The sequence below is a fragment of the Bufo bufo genome, chromosome 1 (assembly GCF_905171765.1).
Source record: "Bufo bufo chromosome 1, aBufBuf1.1, whole genome shotgun sequence".
Lineage (NCBI taxonomy): Eukaryota > Metazoa > Chordata > Amphibia > Anura > Bufonidae > Bufo > Bufo bufo.
This window is the reverse complement of record NC_053389.1, coordinates 124,757,945-124,775,707: the sequence shown is the minus strand read 5'-3', so window position 1 is coordinate 124,775,707 and position 17,763 is coordinate 124,757,945. Positions and strand designations below refer to the sequence as shown.

Genomic DNA, 17,763 nt, shown 5'->3' with positions numbered 1-17,763 from the left:
CTGCGGAGTTCCCATTATGGATCTAGAAGTGGGTCCCAGACATCGATGGCATATCCTAGCAATATGCCATTAACTTCCCAGATGTCCATATGACTATGTGAGCGATCGGCATACAGATGCAGTTTGGTAGAAAATTCACTAGGGGCAGCAGTGACCTTGATGGTGTTTCATCATTTTATGTTCTACAGAAGTGAATCATAAACGGACTGGTGATACTTACCCGAGTAAGGGCTGTGTTACACCAGAGGATTATCTGACAGTCATTGTTATACACAACAACTATTGGTCTGATTGGGCAGAAATTGGTCAGATAATCTGTCGGTATAATACAGCCGTAAGGGAGCGTTCACACCTCTGTTTCATTTTCCGTTCTTTTGGTTTGTCCGAAAAACAGAAAAAAAAAAAAAACAGGTTCCTGTAAAAAAGAAAGAAAACGGATCCTGTTTCACATTTGGCATCCGTCTGAGCCATTTCCTTCTGAGATCTGTTTTTTTAGTCACAAGAAAAAGTACTGCATGCAGGAGGATTTTTTTTCCACGTCTAATAAAATCAATCTCAGACGGAAATGGCTCAAACGGATGCCAAATGTGCAACAGGATCCGTTTTCTTTTTTTTTACAGAATCCTGATTCTTTTTTCTGTTCTTCTGACAGATCAGAAGAATGGAAAATGAAACGGTGATGTGAGCCCTCCCTAAGCGGAGTAGATCCTCCTGGGCCTGATACCTTCATTAGCTGTCCTGTTATACTCCAGTGTTCCCAGTTGGTCTGTGTGGCTCAACTTGTATCGCTTTCTTCAACCAAGTCAGGCTAAGATTTCTTTCACACTAGCGTTGTTAGAATCCGTTGTCGGAACTGCCTGCCGGATCCGGAAATCCGTATGCAAACGGATATCTTTTTTTTTCCGGATACGGATCTGTTAGACTTATTCATAGAAATACCGGATCTGTCTTTCCGGTATTATCCGGAATAACGGATCCGGTATTCAAAACCAGATACAGCGATGCAGCAATTTCCGGAACACTTGGTACCGGATCTGGCATTAATAAATTTCAATGGAAACTAATCCAGCAAGCTGTGGTATTTTGTCCGGTCAAATACCGTACAAGGGACGGAACGGAAGACATCCTGATGCATACTGAACGGATTGCTTCCCATTCAGAATGCATTAGGACAAAACAGAAGCGTTTTTTTCTGGTATTGAGACCCTTTACTAGATTTCATTACCGGAAAAGAATAACGCTAGTGTGAGAGTACCCTGACAGCAGGAAAAATAAAACCTGATGGAGTTTTCTACACGTTCTGTTGAAGTGAGTGGCGGGATCTGTCCAATACTCCCAGTGTCTGCCGGCTGCAGGTGATGTACAGTATACCTGCCCGGACTACAGGAGAAAACCTGCTACTAGAAATGTCTCCGGATGTGAAGAGGCTCATCCAGAGCTCTCAGGGGAAGCCAAATGTTCCACAGAAGAAATCCTGTTAAGCTTTCATTATAATTCATTTTCTGCACTTGAACTTCCCTGTGTGTTCTGGAGCGTGTCATAGATATTGCTTTTAAAGGGCATCTGTCAGCAGATTTGTACCTATGACACTGGCTGACCTGTTACATGAGCACTTGGCAGCTGAGGGCATCTGTGTTGGTCCCATGTTCATATGTGCCCGCATTTCTGCGAAAAATGATGTTTTAATGTATGCAAATGAGCCTCTAGGAGCAACAGGGGCGTTGCCGTTACACCTCGAGGCTCTGCTCTCTCTGCAACTGCCGCTCCCTCTGCACTATGATTGACAGGGCTAGACAGTGTAAATGTTATCATGTCTTCCTGCCCCTGTCAATTAAAATTCAGAGAGAGCTGCAGCGCCCTCTCCAGAGAGTGTAACAGTTGCTCCTAGAGGCTCATTTGCATATATTAAAACATAATTTTTCTCAGTAATGCGGGCACATATGAACATGGGACCAACACAGATGCCTTCAGCTGCCAAGTGAACATGTAACAGGTCAGCCAGTGTCATAGGTACAAATCTGCTGACGGCACTACCATCTATCCTCAGAGTCGGGCTGGGCGATATGGCCTAAAATCTATATCGCGATTATAATTTGAAGCATGTACGATATAACAATATATCGCGATATATTATTTTCTTCTGTATGTATACAAATTACATGGCTATCATCATCCATGTCCCCCAGCCGGCGCTATCAGCCCCATGCCATTGCCACCATCATCATGTCCCCTAGCCAGCGCCATAAGCCCCATGTGCTATTGCCACCATCATGTCCCCCCGCCAGCACCATCAGCCTCATGCCATTGTCACCATCATCATGTCCCCCAGCCAACGCCATCAGCCCCATGTGCCATTGCCACTATCATCATGTCCCCCAGCCAACGCCATCAGCCCCATGTGCCATTGCCACTATCATCATGTCCCCCAGCCAGCGCCATCAGCCCCATGCCACAGCCATCCACCCCCCACCCCCCGGTAGATTTGGGCCCCTGCTACTTACCTTTCCTGCACGACTGGCTGATGGAGTCCGCAGGAGACGGGCCGCATCTTCTTCCAAGCATGCACTGGGAGGGACCTGATGTCACACACCGCGTCAGCCAGAGCGCTGACGATGTGTGAATGCAAGGCCCTGCAGCGCAGTGCAGAGTCGGGAGGCCACGGAGCGGTGAGTGAGAAGCTTCTTCAATTCACTACCGCTTCGGGGTCATCTATCGCTATATGGTGATATAACTAAAATCTATATCGTCAGCCGAATTGATGATGATAATATCGTATATCGTTGATATCGCCCACCCCTACCTCAGAGTATGGGATAGGTTTTTGATCAGTGAGGTTCCAACTGCTGAGATTAACAGGCGTCCGTGTGCTACTCGTTTCTGCAGGATATAGACAAGAACTGTACTTGACGATCTCCAGCAGCCCCATACAGTTGATTGGAGTGATAACGAACATGAAGGACCAACAATTCATTCAAACAGGGGAACGTGGGATCCTCATTTTTGTGACCGTGGAGGTTTCTACGGATGGACCCCCACCAGTTAAACATCTATCCCCTATCCTGTGAATAGGGGATACATTTTGATCATGTGAAAACCTGTTTAAAGGGGTTGTCCAAGTTATTTTTATTGATGACCTATCCTCAGGAGGGGTCCAACACCCGGCAACCTCCGATCAGCTGGTTGAAGAGAAGGCGAGAGCCGTACTAGCGCTGCCTTGTCTTCATTGTTTACCTGCTCGGCGTGACATTGCAGCGGTGAGCAGGTGTAACTACAAGAAGCCGTCCCATTCACTCCAATGGGACGGCTCGCTCCCATATAAGTGTTCCTATATTGGATGTAATTAGACTGCTCACCGCTGCTGTTGCCACGTTTCCTGAATCCCCCGCCAGAGATTTGCTGATATCAGCCAGTCAGCTCCTTTAAAGTAGCGCTCCCACAACATTTTTTATTCATTGACCTGTTAGAAAGGTAATCTTCTTACTGGTGACTGTATGTGAGTTATCCCCTCCCTTCTGATCCTTAGCTGTGTCATGTGACCAGCAATCAGACTTTCCAAATAACACAGCTTCTTATGTGTGGACAGGAAGTCAGATTCTCTATGTATTCCTATGGGATTCTCACTTTCAGTCACATAGGAATGAATAGAGAAGTAACAGACTTCCTGTCCTGTGTCAGTTGGAGATCAGAGAGTTGGTCACATGACACAGCTGAAGATCAGAAGGGGGGTTATAACTCACAAATACAGTCACTGATGAGACGATTACATTCACTACAGATTACATCACGTACCTTTCTAACAAGTCAGAGAATAAAAAATGAGTGCTACTTTAAGATTGAGATATAGCGGTACCACAGTATGGCACTGAACAGAGGACACTGCAGGCCATGCTACAGTAAGTGGATATGTCACTGCGACCACAGAAGTAGTGTGCTATCCTTGTGGAATATCGCAGAATGAAGTGCACAGCTAGCCACGTAGTGATTAGAAGAGACTGGCAGGTGCAGTGTTAGGGCTAGTTCACACTGCGGATTTTCCCATTGGAATTTTGCGCAGTTTATTGCCCACGAAAGGAAATGTCCTTTCTTGGGCTACATTCACACGACCGTAAGTGTTTTGCGGAACGCACATGGCCAGCGCTATATAGAAAATGCCTATTCTTGTCCACGATTGCGGAAAAGAATAGGACATGCTCTATATTTTTGCAAGGCCGTGGAACGGAACTACGGATGCGTCCGCACCCGTTACGCAGAATTGTGGAACAGATGCGGACCCATTAATATGGTCATGTGAATGGACCCCTAGTGTGTTGTCTGCATGGATGCCGCTGGAAACTGCAGCAGGTGTCCACTCACAGCCTCTCTGACCATGATCAACCCTATTAAACTAGGCACACTGCCTGACAGCGCTGATCTTGCTGAATACAATGCTACCTTCCATTTTGCAATCGGACATCCTGTTGCAGTGAAATCCTAATGTATGAATATGCTAATGAGGTGCTCGGAGGAGTGAGGGGCATCCCTAGCCCCTCCGAGCACCAGTTAATTTCCTCCTCTCCCCCATCGCCACTCCCCCTCCCTTACTGATTGACAGTTCCATGCATCCGCTTGGACGCCAGGCCTTGAAATCTTGCGCATGCGCCAACGAGGTTACAGTTGTTAACATCTTGTTAAGCTGCCTCTGCTCAGAGATTAGAACTGCGCATGTGTTGATTGCTTGTGCAACATTTCCGTGCCAGGCATTGGAGCTTTGAGGATGCTTGGCCCTGTCAATCATTTCAGGGGGGGGGGAGAGGAAGAGGTGAGGTGGTGCTAGAAGGGGCTAGGCCTGCCCCTCAGTGCTTTGAGCATCTTATTAACATATTAATAAAAGTTAGGATTTCTTTGCAGTGGAACATCCAATGCAGAAAGGAAGGTAACGTTCAACTCACCATGAACAACCCTACCAGGAATATGCCTGGTTTAATAGAGTTGATCATGGGCACTGATGCTCTTTAACTCCATTCAATGGCTAAACTGCAAGCAGGTCCTTTGGATTCAATTGAAAAACCACTGCAGCAATCAAAAAGCAATATCTGCCGTGTGAACTAGGGCTTATTCAGACATCGGTGTCTGCAGAGATCCGAGTTCAGGACAAGTCACTGTTTTTCTGGTGTATAGAGACAACGGTAATGCCTTATATGCAAATCTGGTTGTGTTTGACTTTGCATTGTTTACTGGCCAGAGGGGCAAGTATAAGATGATTTTTTTATTTTATGCTATTGCAGGGCTTTTTTGAGATTTTTAGTTTTCTCCGACAACCACTTTAAGATAGATTTCACATAGATATTTTCTAGCTGTAACATTTTCATGCTTTCCCACAGATTTCGCACTGTACCACTCTGCTGCTCTAAGACTAATTGTCTTGCTTTGCAGGAAACATGACACCATTTCACCACTTGATGACTTGGCGTTTGATATGTACCAGGATCCAGAAGTCGCACAAATAATTCGCAAGTTGGATGAGAAGAAGCAGGAGGCGGTCCACCATGAGCACTATGACTATGCCAAGAAGCTCAAACAAGCCATTGCTGATCTGCAGAAGGTGGGGGACGTGTACTGTCGTCATAAGTGAAGGCAGGTTAGAGGATGTGATCCTAGTACGGGTCTAGTGACAGCAGTACAGAACCATATAAAAAATGTGTCCGCACAAGGCTGTAAATCCTTCAGAAAATAGCAGGAACCTGTGATCAACTTTATGCTGACCTCACTGACGGCACCATAAAATGACGATTTCATCGGTGTGTCACTCATGAGCTAAAAGTAAGTGGTTGCCGAGAACCAGCATCATAATCATTGCAGCCCAGGCCTTGGAAAGAGTCAAATCTACCTGAGAAGAGTCCTGGTTATTCATAATCTCCTGCTCTTTCCCCATCTGCTGATGATTGGCAGTTCTCTCCTAGAGAGAAAGAGAGAAGACTAGGTATTAGACTGTCAGTCATCAGCAGGTGGGCAGGAGAGCAGGAATTTATGAATAACCAGGACTCTTCTCAGGTGGCCGTGACTCTTTTCCAGGTCCAGTCTGCAATGATTGTGATGTTGGTTCTCGGCAACCACTTACTTTTAACTTATAAATGACCGACCGCTGAAATCAACTCACCTGTCTGTACTTTATACTGCTTTTAGTATGGGCAGCAAAAAGGTGATGACAGGTTCCCTTTAATACAAGGCACTTACTAATGTATTGTGATTGTTCATATTGTCTCCTTTTCCTGGCTTGATACATTTTTCAACTAAATGATTCGCTCACCTCTAGAGGGTAAAGCCAACAGTTTAACGTGTTTTGGGTGCTCGGTAGTCTCCTCTGACAGATAATGTCAGGGGAGAGAAGGATGAAGCAAAATGAATATTTTCAGCCGATCCTTTTGTTCTCCCAGGACATAAGCCGGGAGCTAGAAAATGGAAAATCTGGCATTTTGACTTTTTTTTTTTTTTCATTTTGCCTTTTTCCATATGGGATTAATACTTTTATATTTTGATAGTATGGGCATTTACGCACGCGGCGATACCCATGATGTGTATTTTTTATTCTCATTTTGGGGAAAGGGGGGTCATTTGAACTTTTATATTTTTTTATTTGTAAAAGCTTTATTATTTTTTTACACTTTTTTTATAACAATCAACCATTTGATTGCTATTATCATTGACTCCAATGCACTTGCATTGGAGTCTATGATGATTTTACTACTTTCCTATGGAGCCCTATTACAGGCAAGAGCTCCATAGGAAATACTATGCAGCAGCCTCGTGTTATAGACTATGACCGGGGCTGCTGCACGCAAGCTCCGGCTCCTTCGATCGCCGCACGGGGTTGCCGAAGCATAACCAGAAGCGCGCTTCCGGTTTTCAGTGAGCTCAGATGCTGTGGTCAGGTTTGCTGAAACAGCAGGCACCGGGTTGCTATGGCTCCATCTTTAAAGACCCGACATGTGACGTCATAGTACGTCACATGTCGGGAAGGGGTTAACCCGTCATCAATATTATTTATATGACAGAATATAGTGCCCGTATAACAGTGATGCCCACCAGGGTTTACAACCGTCCACAAATTTCTGGACAGTCCGTAAAAATGGCTATGTCTGAAAAAAAAAAAGACGTGTCTGTGATTTTTTTGAGGGTGGCTGGTGGTACATGATTAGATTATATTGGTGGTAATTATCATCATTTTACAGCTCACAGTAAATGCTGGTAATCAAGAGTTATCAGTAGATTGAGCTATAGACATGTGATACTTACAAACTTTATCATTTATTATGGTTTTCCAATTTATCTGTAAAAAAAATGTTGGCTATCCGTGATTTCGTATAAATTATCCAGAAAAAAGAACAATTCTGGTTGGCACCCCTGATGCCCACAGAGCCTAAATAACTATTTATCATGAATATTGTGAGATATCACACTGAATAATCTCTGGGTACTAAATATAATGAAAGTGAGTATTGAGATAAATGTCCTCCAAACCTATCCATTTAGGCGGGACCGACCAACAGACGACCCCGGACTTTCCTCTGAGATAAGGATCAGGCAGTTGGATAGACAGTACATACCTGTCCCTGGCTCCGCCGATGCTGCTATCCACGGCAGGCTCTTCTGCCCAGGTCCCAGCTGGATGTGGCTGCTTCTTTTCTTCTTGTTTAGCTTCATTTACCCTAATGCAGCTGAACAGGAAAAGACGGGACCCGGGCGGAAGAGCCTGAGGTGGATAGCAGCATCAGCGGAGCCAGGGACGGGTAAGTACTGTCTAAAATAGTGGTAGGTTGTGGTGGCTCACTAGTAATGTTGTATATTATTGCTACATTGTTCTTATAAATTTTATTACTTGTACTTTATGGGGATTTAATAAATATTTTCTGCACATGTCAATCTGGTTGCCAAGTGTATGAGTGCTCGCTCATTACTCTATTACTACAACTGTCTAAAATATATTCCTTTAACATGTTAGTAACAGCTACGGATTAGGTGAAAATGGCCGGAGGACCCCTTTAACAGACCCTGATCAGCGCTGTCTGTGTACAAAGCCCCCACAGGAGGCTGTTTCCTCTCTAACTGGGGCTCCTTTAGATGCCCAAGTTATAATGAAAATAGTGAAAAAATCTAACAAAAAAAAGTCAATTTAATGACCTTTTAGGGGACATATGTACCAGAAATAAAGTTAAACAATAAGTATACAATTTAGTGAAATCCAAAAAAATAAAACGCCAATGCCAACTGAAATGTTCGCTTTATCACCCCACTTACGCAAAACTATACATGTTATATGTCAAAAATAGGGAACGCATGACCCAAAATAGGGAACCCATTTTAATAATTTGTCATCAGAAAATGACTTATTGTTTAAATCACGTTTTTATGTTTACCATATTTTTGATATTTTTAATTTTCCATGTCAATATCTATATTCAAACAAAAACCATTAAATCCTGCAGTTTTCGCACTGTCCTCTAAGCCTAATAGGCGCCACTTCTTAGTCTTTACAGAGGACTTTACTACAGGTATCTGCTTATCTGTCATTTTAATCCTGCCTGTAATGAGATCACCTCTATGTATAGATAAGACAGGATCCACCATTCAGAATAGGTGATTGTCAAATCTTATCTATTCTTTCCTTGTACAATGACCTCTGCACAGGGCACAGAGCGTGCCTAGAAGTCTCTCCCATAGAAGTCAATGAGGTCCCCTCCTCAACATTTTGTCTATGGCCCATGTGGCTGCCGTAAAGCAATTTTTTGAATGCTTTGGAAATGCAGTTAAAGGGTTATTCCCATCTCAGATAATGGGGGCCTATCGCTAGGATAGGCCACCATTGTCTGATAGGTGCAGGTCCCACCGCTGGGACCCGCACCTACAACGAGAACGAAGCGGGGAGTGCTGTGGCTGGAGGACCCCTGATTTCCCGGGGTCCGTCCACCACCAAGTGCTGCTCCTATAGAAGTGAATGGGAGCGCACCGCGCATGCGCGGCCCATGCTCCCATTTATTTCTATGGGGCAGACGGCATGCCTCCGTTCATTTCCCCGCTCCATTCTCATTGTATCCTAGCGATATGCCCCCATTGTCTGAGATGGGACAACCCCTTTAAGAACAGCTCAAGCAAGATGGCCGCCCCCCATAATAATTTTTTAGGAAATAGAAGTATATATATAATCAGAAAATAAAAACAGATAAGAAAAAAAGGATATGTGCTGCTATCTGGTTTTAACTGGCAGATAAACTTTCTGGTGACCCATTCACCTAAATAGAGCGTGTGAAAAAAAGACTTTAACATTTTTGTACAGTATTCCCCCAATAAAACTAAATAAAGGAAAAAATGCTAAAAGACATATTAATAATTTAACACTTCCCCTCAACAAAGACCACCATCATCTTCATGGTCGAGTTCTTACAGATTTTCATAAATCTACAGATTGAAAAATCTAGTAGAAGAATGGCTCCTCTATCACTAACATGAATTGCCCTCAGCTAGAAGTGACACTTCTTCTTCTCTGCAGGTCGGGGAACGTCTCGGGCGATATGAAGTGGAGAAACGCTGCGCTGTGGAGAAGGAAGATTATGATTTAGCCAAACAGAAGAAACAGCAGATGGAAGAATATCGCCTGAAGGTCTACCAGCAGTTAGAGCTGCACGACCTCCTGGACATTGCCCTGGTAGGTACCAAGGTTTGATGACTTCTTCTTACCAAGTGGTTTTCCAGTCTGAGGACTTCCGAGGTGTCTGCACAGTGAAGGGAGCGTCTCATACTATTGTACCTGTTCCCTGTCTGTGTTCAGGATCTTCCATGACAGTGACAACGGCAAACATTTGTAATGCGTTTTTCTCGCATAGGCGGACTGGGAACTTAAAGTGGCCCTGGAAAAAATACTAAAAGTAGCCCTGTTTAGTCGGGTCCAAATTGATGGAAGGATACCACAGTCCATCACAAAATACTGCCCCAGCAACACAAAATACATCCCCAAAAACCACTGGCCAGCCACGAGGAGGGCACAGGCGGCCCCTCGGGCCTCAGCCCATCGGGAAATTTCCCTGTAAGGTCTATGGTCAGTCCGCCTCTGCACATAGGGGACGTAAAGGGAATGTGTCATCAGAAAATGACCTATTGCTTAGGGCTCTTTCACACCTGCGTTATTGTCTTCCGGCATAGAGTTCCGTCGTCGGGGCTCTATGCCGGAAGAATCCTGATCAGGATTATCCTAATGCATTCTGAATGGAGAGAAATCCGTTCAGGATGCATCAGGATGTCTTCAGTTCCGGTACGGAACGTTTGTTGGCCGGAGAAAATACCGCAGCATGCTGCGCTTTTTGCTCCGGCCAAAAATCCGGAACACTTGCCGCAAGGCCGGATCCGGAATTAATGCCCATTGGAAGGCATTGATCCGGATCCGGCCTTAAGCTAAACGTCGTTTCGGCGCATTGCAGGAGCCGACATTTAGCTTTTTCAGAGTGGTTACCATGGCTGCCGGGACGCTAAAGTCCTGGCAGCCATGGTAAAGTGGAGCGGGGAGCGGGGGAGCAGTGTACTTACCGTCCGTGCGGCTCCCCGGGCGCTCCAGAGTGACGTCAGGGCGCCCCAAGCGCATGGATCACGTGATCCATGTAATCACGTCATCCATGCGCATGGGGCGCTCTGACGTCATTCTGGAGCGCCCCGGGAGCCGCACGGACTGTAAGTATACTGCTCCCCCGCTCCCCGCTCCTACTATGGCAACCAGGACCTTAATAGCGTCCTGGGTGCCATAGTAACACTGAAAGCATTTGGAAGACGGTTCCGTCTTCAAATGCTTTCAGTACACTTGCGTTTTTCCGGATCCGGCAGGCACCTCCGGCAACGGAAGTGCATGCCGGATCCCAACAACGCAAGTGTGAAAGAGGCCTAAATTATGTTTTTATGTTAAACACTTTATTTTTTTTTATTCGCTTTATTGAACATACAAAGCAAATAATAATGACCGTCTCAGTACATAATCCAATATTAATTATACATCAGTGACATCCATAAGAAGTACATATGACATGTGCATTACAATGTGAATAAAAACAGTTAACACCTGTGCTGTATCTGCATATTTGTGCCGTTATATCAAGCAAAAGGTCCACTTAACAAGTACAAATGAGACTTCACAGACATTATATACCAGTCCTAGCTGATCTAATTCACTACTTTCTATTCCCCCCCACACTCAGATTCGCCGCTGTTCAGCTTGTTCTGCTCTTAATGCCTCAGTCAGCCCATGGGCTGAGTAAGCAGTTCTCGGAGATGCGCACCATATCCCCCATACCTTTTGAAATGTAGGCATGCAGCCCCCTATTTTTAAAAACGATGTTCTCATATGGTATGATTGAATTGACTAGCTGTTTCCACTGTGCTAAGGTGGGTGATCTGTCACCCATCCATCTCATGGCGATCACCTTCCGCGCCAGGAACAATACTTCCCTCAGGAATATCCTAACATAATGTGAGTAAATAGTCTCATCCAGTATTCCGAATAGACAAATCTTCGGGTGTAATGGTACTGCACAGCCTAGGAGATCAGTGAGCAACTTGGTTACCTCTTCCCAGAATGTATGTATATAGGGGCATGCCCAGATAAGATGCCAAAAGTCAGCATCCACTGATGCACATCTGTGGCACTCCGAGTGGGTAAGCCTACCCCTCCTATTTAGCCTTAGCGGGGTGAGATAGCTCTGATGCAATATGCAAACTTGGATAAACTTATTGTTTATGGCGGGTGACACTAGTGTGGGGGATTCTAGAATATCTTCCACATCTTTATTAGTTAAGTCTGGAATTTTAGCTTTCCATCTATTTAATGCTTGAATTGGGACACCTTTTAGCTTAGCATCTAGGAGATGAGTATACAATACTGATCTAAAACCACGTGGTCCTTGGGAGCGGATAACTCCAATCATTGGGAAGGTAGACAGTAAGATTGGGGTATCCCTGTAGTGGGTTTGCAGGGCGTGTCTCAATTGCAGGAATCTATAGAATGCCTGTCTAGGAAGTTCATGCCTACGACTCATAGATTCATAATCGTTGAATACATTATTGCTGTATAAATTGCCCAATGTGACAACCCCATGTTCCTTCCAGAACATCCCTTCTCGCATCGTCAGTAGATCAGGGAACATGGGGTTATCCCAAATCGGGGTTTCCAACAGATCCGACTCTATACTGTATAGTCTCTTACTAGCTGTCCAAACCTGAACAGCCACCCTATGAATTGGTAGTAGCTTACGTGAGAATAAACTAGGCTTTTCCAACACAGACCATAAATTAGCAATACCCAGGTAATCGTCTAATTGCTTCTCTTGCCTACTAAGATCCAGGGGCGTAGCTATAGGGGGTGCAGAGGTAGCAGTCGCTACCGGTCCCAGGAGCCTGAGGCGCCCAAAAACCCTTGTGCCACATAAGACACTGGCATTATAGAAAGTGCATGCCGGTCAATTTACACCTCTGGCTGGAGGGAAGGGGTTAGGTTAAGAATTTGTTATGAGGGGGTGCCCTTTCAATGTTTGCCTCAGGCAGCAGGAAGGCTATGTGCTCCCCTGCCCCTTGCCAACAAGCACTGAGGGATGGGGGCCCAAGCTGAACTCTTGCACCAGGGCCTATGAGCTTTTAGCTACGCCCCTGCTAAGATCGCCTCCCGGTGACAACCAAGATTTGATATTCCTAAGTTGTCCAGCTAAATAGTATAGGTATACATCGGGCAAGGACATGCCCCCTTCCTTTTTAAAACGGGATAAGTTAGTTATCGAAAGCTTGGGTCTATTTGTGCCCCAAATAAAGGGCGACAACAGCGAGTTGAGGTTCCGAAAGAACTTTTTTGGAACTGCATATGGTGCATGCTGTAAAATATATAAACACTTCGGTAGGATAATCAATTTTATCAGATTGATCCTCCCCGACACAGACAAAGGCAGGTTCTGCCATACCCTGAATTTCTCCTTACAATACGTTAGGAGTGGCTGAATATTCAGTGTATGAAAGGACGTGACATTTTTGGTGATATGTACACCTAAATACTTACAGCTATGCACAATAGGCAATTCTCCTGGGTTGAACGTGTCCTCCATTTGATATAGATGGCATAGAGTTGATTTGGACCAATTTATCCACAATCCCGAGAACCGACTAAATAATTCAATTGTGGCGATTGCCCTAGGGAGTGTGGATTCTGTTTGTGACATAAAAAGCACCATATCATTGGCGTCCATGATATTGCGGGTCCGCCCTGATACGCATGGCCAGTGGCTCTATGGCTAAGGCAAACAGCAGTGGTGATAGGGGACAACCCTGTCTGGTTCCTCTCCCCAGGCAAAAGCTGTCTGACAGCAACCCATTCACCAAAACACCAGCTTTGGGGCTTTTATATAATAATTCAACCCAACGTCTGAATTTAGGGCCAAAACCAAATTTTCTGAGGACCTGGAATAAATATGGCCATTCAACCGAATCGAATGCCTTTGCTGTGTCTAGTGAAGCCAGAGCCCATTTCTCCTGTTTCTGAAGACCAATCTGGGTCACCACCTGCACCCTTCTGATATTGTCAGTGGTGGACCTGCCAGGCATAAATCCAGATTGATCTGGATGCACTAAGGTGGTAGCTACTTCACCGAGACGCACGGCCAATATCTTTGCTATAATCTTAGTCTATGTTTAATCGTCCGATATCGTCCGATTCCTTGCCAGGTTTCAATAACACAACTATAGTTGTGTCATACATTGATGGCGGAAAGCATCCATTTCGGAACGCATCATTGTACATTTTTAACAGAAGTGGATTAATGTGGGCAGAGTACTTAACATACACTTCTAAAGGCAGTCCATCGGGACCAGAGGCCTTACCCCTAGCTAGTTGTGACATAGACTCCTGTATTTCCAAAACAGTTATGGGGGCTTCTAGGCTGTCCGCTGCCTCATGCGATAGAGTAGTAAAATCTAGATCCTCAAAATAGTGCATGACATCATCTATCTCATAATTCACTCTGGACTCGTAAAGGTCCCTATAATATTCTTGGAACCTACCCTCTATAGCCTCCAGATCTGAAAGTATCTGTCCATCCAAAGCTTTAATGCGTAATATAGCGGGGGATGCCTGGCTCTGCCTAACGATGTGAGCTAGCAGTTTGCTGGACTGATTGCCCATTTCAAAGTACGTTTGTTTGGAGAAAACCATTTTCCTTTGGGCTTTTTCCTTAAGCAGAGTCGGGTATTGTCTCCCCTTAGACAACCATGCCTCCTTATTTAAGTCAGTGGGATCAAAGACGTATACCGCCTCCAATCTAGAGCAATCTGCCGCCAGGCTTTCCTCCTGCCTAGCCGCCGACTTTTTAATATATGATATAGTAGATCTGAGGCAGCCTCTAAGATATGCTTTCATAGTCTCCCACAATAGTGTACTGTTCGGTTCCTCCTCATGCCTTTCCATGAACACCTTCAATTGATCAGGAACACGATCAGACGGTCCAAACAGGGTCAACCAAAAGGGATTAATCCGAGCCGAGCGTCTGATCGTATCCCCGCCCAGCCTCAATGTTAATTGCACAGGGGCGTGGTCAGATATACCCCTCGGTCCATATTCTAGATCATACGTTAAAGAGCACATAGACGGGTTGCCCAGGGCGTAATCTATTCGCGATAGTGCATTATGACTAGCGGAGTGGCATGAGTATTGTCTGACATCAGGGTGTTTCAGTCGCCATAGATCCATCCACCTCACCTCTTCCACTAATTCAGCTAGGGACGTCTTGTTATTAGATCGACTATCAGCGGCCTCCACCAGTTGGTGCCTATCCAGGTCCCTGTCTAAAGTCATATTAAAGTCCCCCATGCTAACTACACGGGCTGACGGATATGAGGCTGCAAAGCTCACTGCTTGTTGAATTACCTGCAAGGAAAAGGGCGGGGGGATATATATACCAATAATAACGCACAATATACAGTTAATATATGCAGCCACAAACACATATTTTCCCGTCGTATCTATCTGGCATGTTTCCACCTCCCACCTGAGGGATTTGTGCACCATGAGAGACGCCCCTAGACAGGTTCATATAGCATGAGTGTTGAGCCCAGGGCTTTTGTATGCGCCTCGTATTATCCGCTGTCAAGTGGGTTTCCTGCAGGCAGAGGATATGCGGGTTGAATCTCCTGACTGCAGAAAACACCATGGCTCGCTTCCTGGCAGCGCCCAATCCCCTGACATTCCATGACATTATACGTATGTCCGACATGTTGATCTGATGTAAAGGACCTCAGTTACCTCCCGACCCTCCCACCACTTTGCATTGTGACTGATACAGCACAGAACAAATAACATATGAACCGTCAGGCGCACCCTGACATATACTACGAGTGCCTGCATGGTGTAACCTTGAACCATTCGCATCACTCTTGTCGCATGAAAAAACAGTATACCTCGTCTGTTAGGTGGCACTTCAAGTAGACGGGGTGTGCTTATGGCAGTTAACCAGTAGCACCACAAATCTTATAACTTGTATAGAAGTGGTTTTTCTTTTAAACATGGTCAAGGACCCAATCCCCAACTTCTAGCGGGAGCCCGGGACAGGACATAAACATCTGGGCTAACCAGGGAACTCTTTGGTGAGCTGAGCGGCACTTGCGTCACTCATTACCTCCCTTAGCATGTATGATAACATCCTAATCCTGATTACTATCTTCCTACCACATTTGAACACTCATGGCTGTCTATGAACTGGTTTGGTCAATTACGTTAAAGGATCAAAGCAGATATGCATTAAACAATTCCTGAGCGTCCAAGAGAATTGCGTTTCTCCCACTTCCGTCCAGCCAGTTAGTGGCTTCCTAAGGATTATTGAAGAACCGGCTCACATCACCATCTACTACTCTCAGACGGGCTGAATACACCATGGAATAGGGCAGATTCTTCTCGCGTAGCCTCCGTTTCACCACGCTGAACGTGGCCCTGCGCTTCTGCAGTTCAGATGAAAAATACGGAAAAATCATAATGGTGCTGTTTTCAAACTTTAGCTCTTGCTTGGTACGCGCCATCTGTAACACATGATCTCTGTCCATAGAGTTCAGTAGCCTAGCAAGTAAAGGCCTTGGAGGAGCCCCCGGTGGAAGGGGTTTGGCGGGAACGCGATGCGCTCGCTCGATAATGAATGCCGCCGAGAATGTCGCATCTGGAAAGGAATCCCGGAGCCAGGTAGTGACAAACGCGCACGGGTTATTGCCCTCAGCTTTTTCAGGCATACCGATTATCCGCAAGTTATTGCGTCGCGTGCGGTTCTCGTAATCATCACATTTCTGTTGCCAAAAATTAACTTTTTGCTCCAATTCCTGTATCTTTGCGGGAAGTGGTGGCAGGCAGTCTTCCACGTCAGAGATCCTATTTTCCGTCTCCTTAACGTGGTCTCGAATAGCCTGCATGTCATGGCGGAGCAGGCCTATATCCACCTTAACTTCCTCCAGTTTGCCCATCATGGACGTGCGGCAGGTAGATATTGCTTGCAGCAACTGTTCAGTCACTTGCTTGAGAGATGGTTCGGCGGCCGAGTGTTCCGCTCCTCCTGGCACAGGATCCTCTTTCGCCCCCTCTCCACTGATGAAGATCGAGAGCCCGCGCCATCTTGGTCTTCCACGCGGGCAAACTCTCGGAGCCGATCCGCAGCAGACTGTGCTCTATTTCGGGCCATATTCGAGTTGCGGGTTTTTCCCAACCTCCTACCTGTTCTGGAGGTAATGTTTGCGGCAATGAATTGTCAGGATGATGTAGAAGTTAGGGGAATTGGGTCCGGAGCTCCACTACATGCGTCCGCTCATATCAACTTCCGGCCACGCCCCCTGTTAAACACATTTTTAAAAAATTTTTTGCTGGTTATTTTTAATTTTCCATGTCAATATATTTAAACAAAAAAAAATATAAAATCCTGCCGTTTTCGCACTGGCCACTAAGCCTTATAGTAGACGCCATTTTGTGGTCTGCGCAGAACACTTTACTGCAGTTATGTGCTTATCTGTCATTCTAATCCTGCCTGTAATGGTATCACCTCTGTGTACAGATAATCAGGATCCACCATTCACATTAGATGATATTACAGCTTATCAACTCCCTACTGAGCTCTGCACAGGGATCACAGCACGCCCATAAAACTCTCCTATAAGAAGTCAATGAGGTCCACTCCTGACCAGTGTGTCTATGAGTCATGTGGCTGCCATAAAGCAATTCTTTAAATGCTTTCTAAATGCTGTTAAGAACAGCTCAGGCAAGATGGCCGCCCCCTCATAATCATGTTCAGGAAATAGAATTTAAAAAAATCTGTTATCAGAAAACAGATGAGACAAAAATGCTATCTGATTTTAACTGGCAGAAAAAAATCTTGGTGACTGTGTAGCTGGGATGACTCCCTGGGGGGTCAGTGGCTGGCAGATAGAGGCTCTTTCCCAGCATGCAACGCTCCCTAGGGTCAATTTCATAGGAAGCCAATTTAAAGGGAATCTGCAGTTTGTTTTAACTGATGATCTATCCTCTGGATAGATCATCAGCATCTGACCGGCGGGGGTCCGACACCCGGGACCCCTGCCAATCAGCTGTTTGAGAAGGCAGTGGCGCTCCAGCAGCGCCGCGGCCTTCTCACTGTTTACCGCTGGCCCAGTGACGTCACGACTTGTATCAACTGGCCTGGGCGCGGCTAAGCTCTGTTCACTTGAACATATTTTCTCCAAAGCAGAAGCGGAGGGCTGGAGCCG

General features: G+C 45.6%; 1 protein-coding gene across 4 annotated transcripts in view; it reads left to right on the top strand.

Annotated features, from left to right (window-relative positions):
• Positions 1–17,763, top strand: part of CEP104 (centrosomal protein 104) — a 124,189-nt gene that overhangs the window by 24,373 nt on the left and 82,053 nt on the right. For all 4 annotated transcript variants that reach the window (XM_040429307.1, XM_040429315.1, XM_040429327.1 and 1 more), the window contains exons 7-8: positions 5,413–5,581; positions 9,524–9,679. In XM_040429307.1, coding sequence (XP_040285241.1) covers positions 5,413–5,581; positions 9,524–9,679 — 325 coding nt within the window. The remainder of the gene's footprint in view (positions 1–5,412; positions 5,582–9,523; positions 9,680–17,763) is intronic.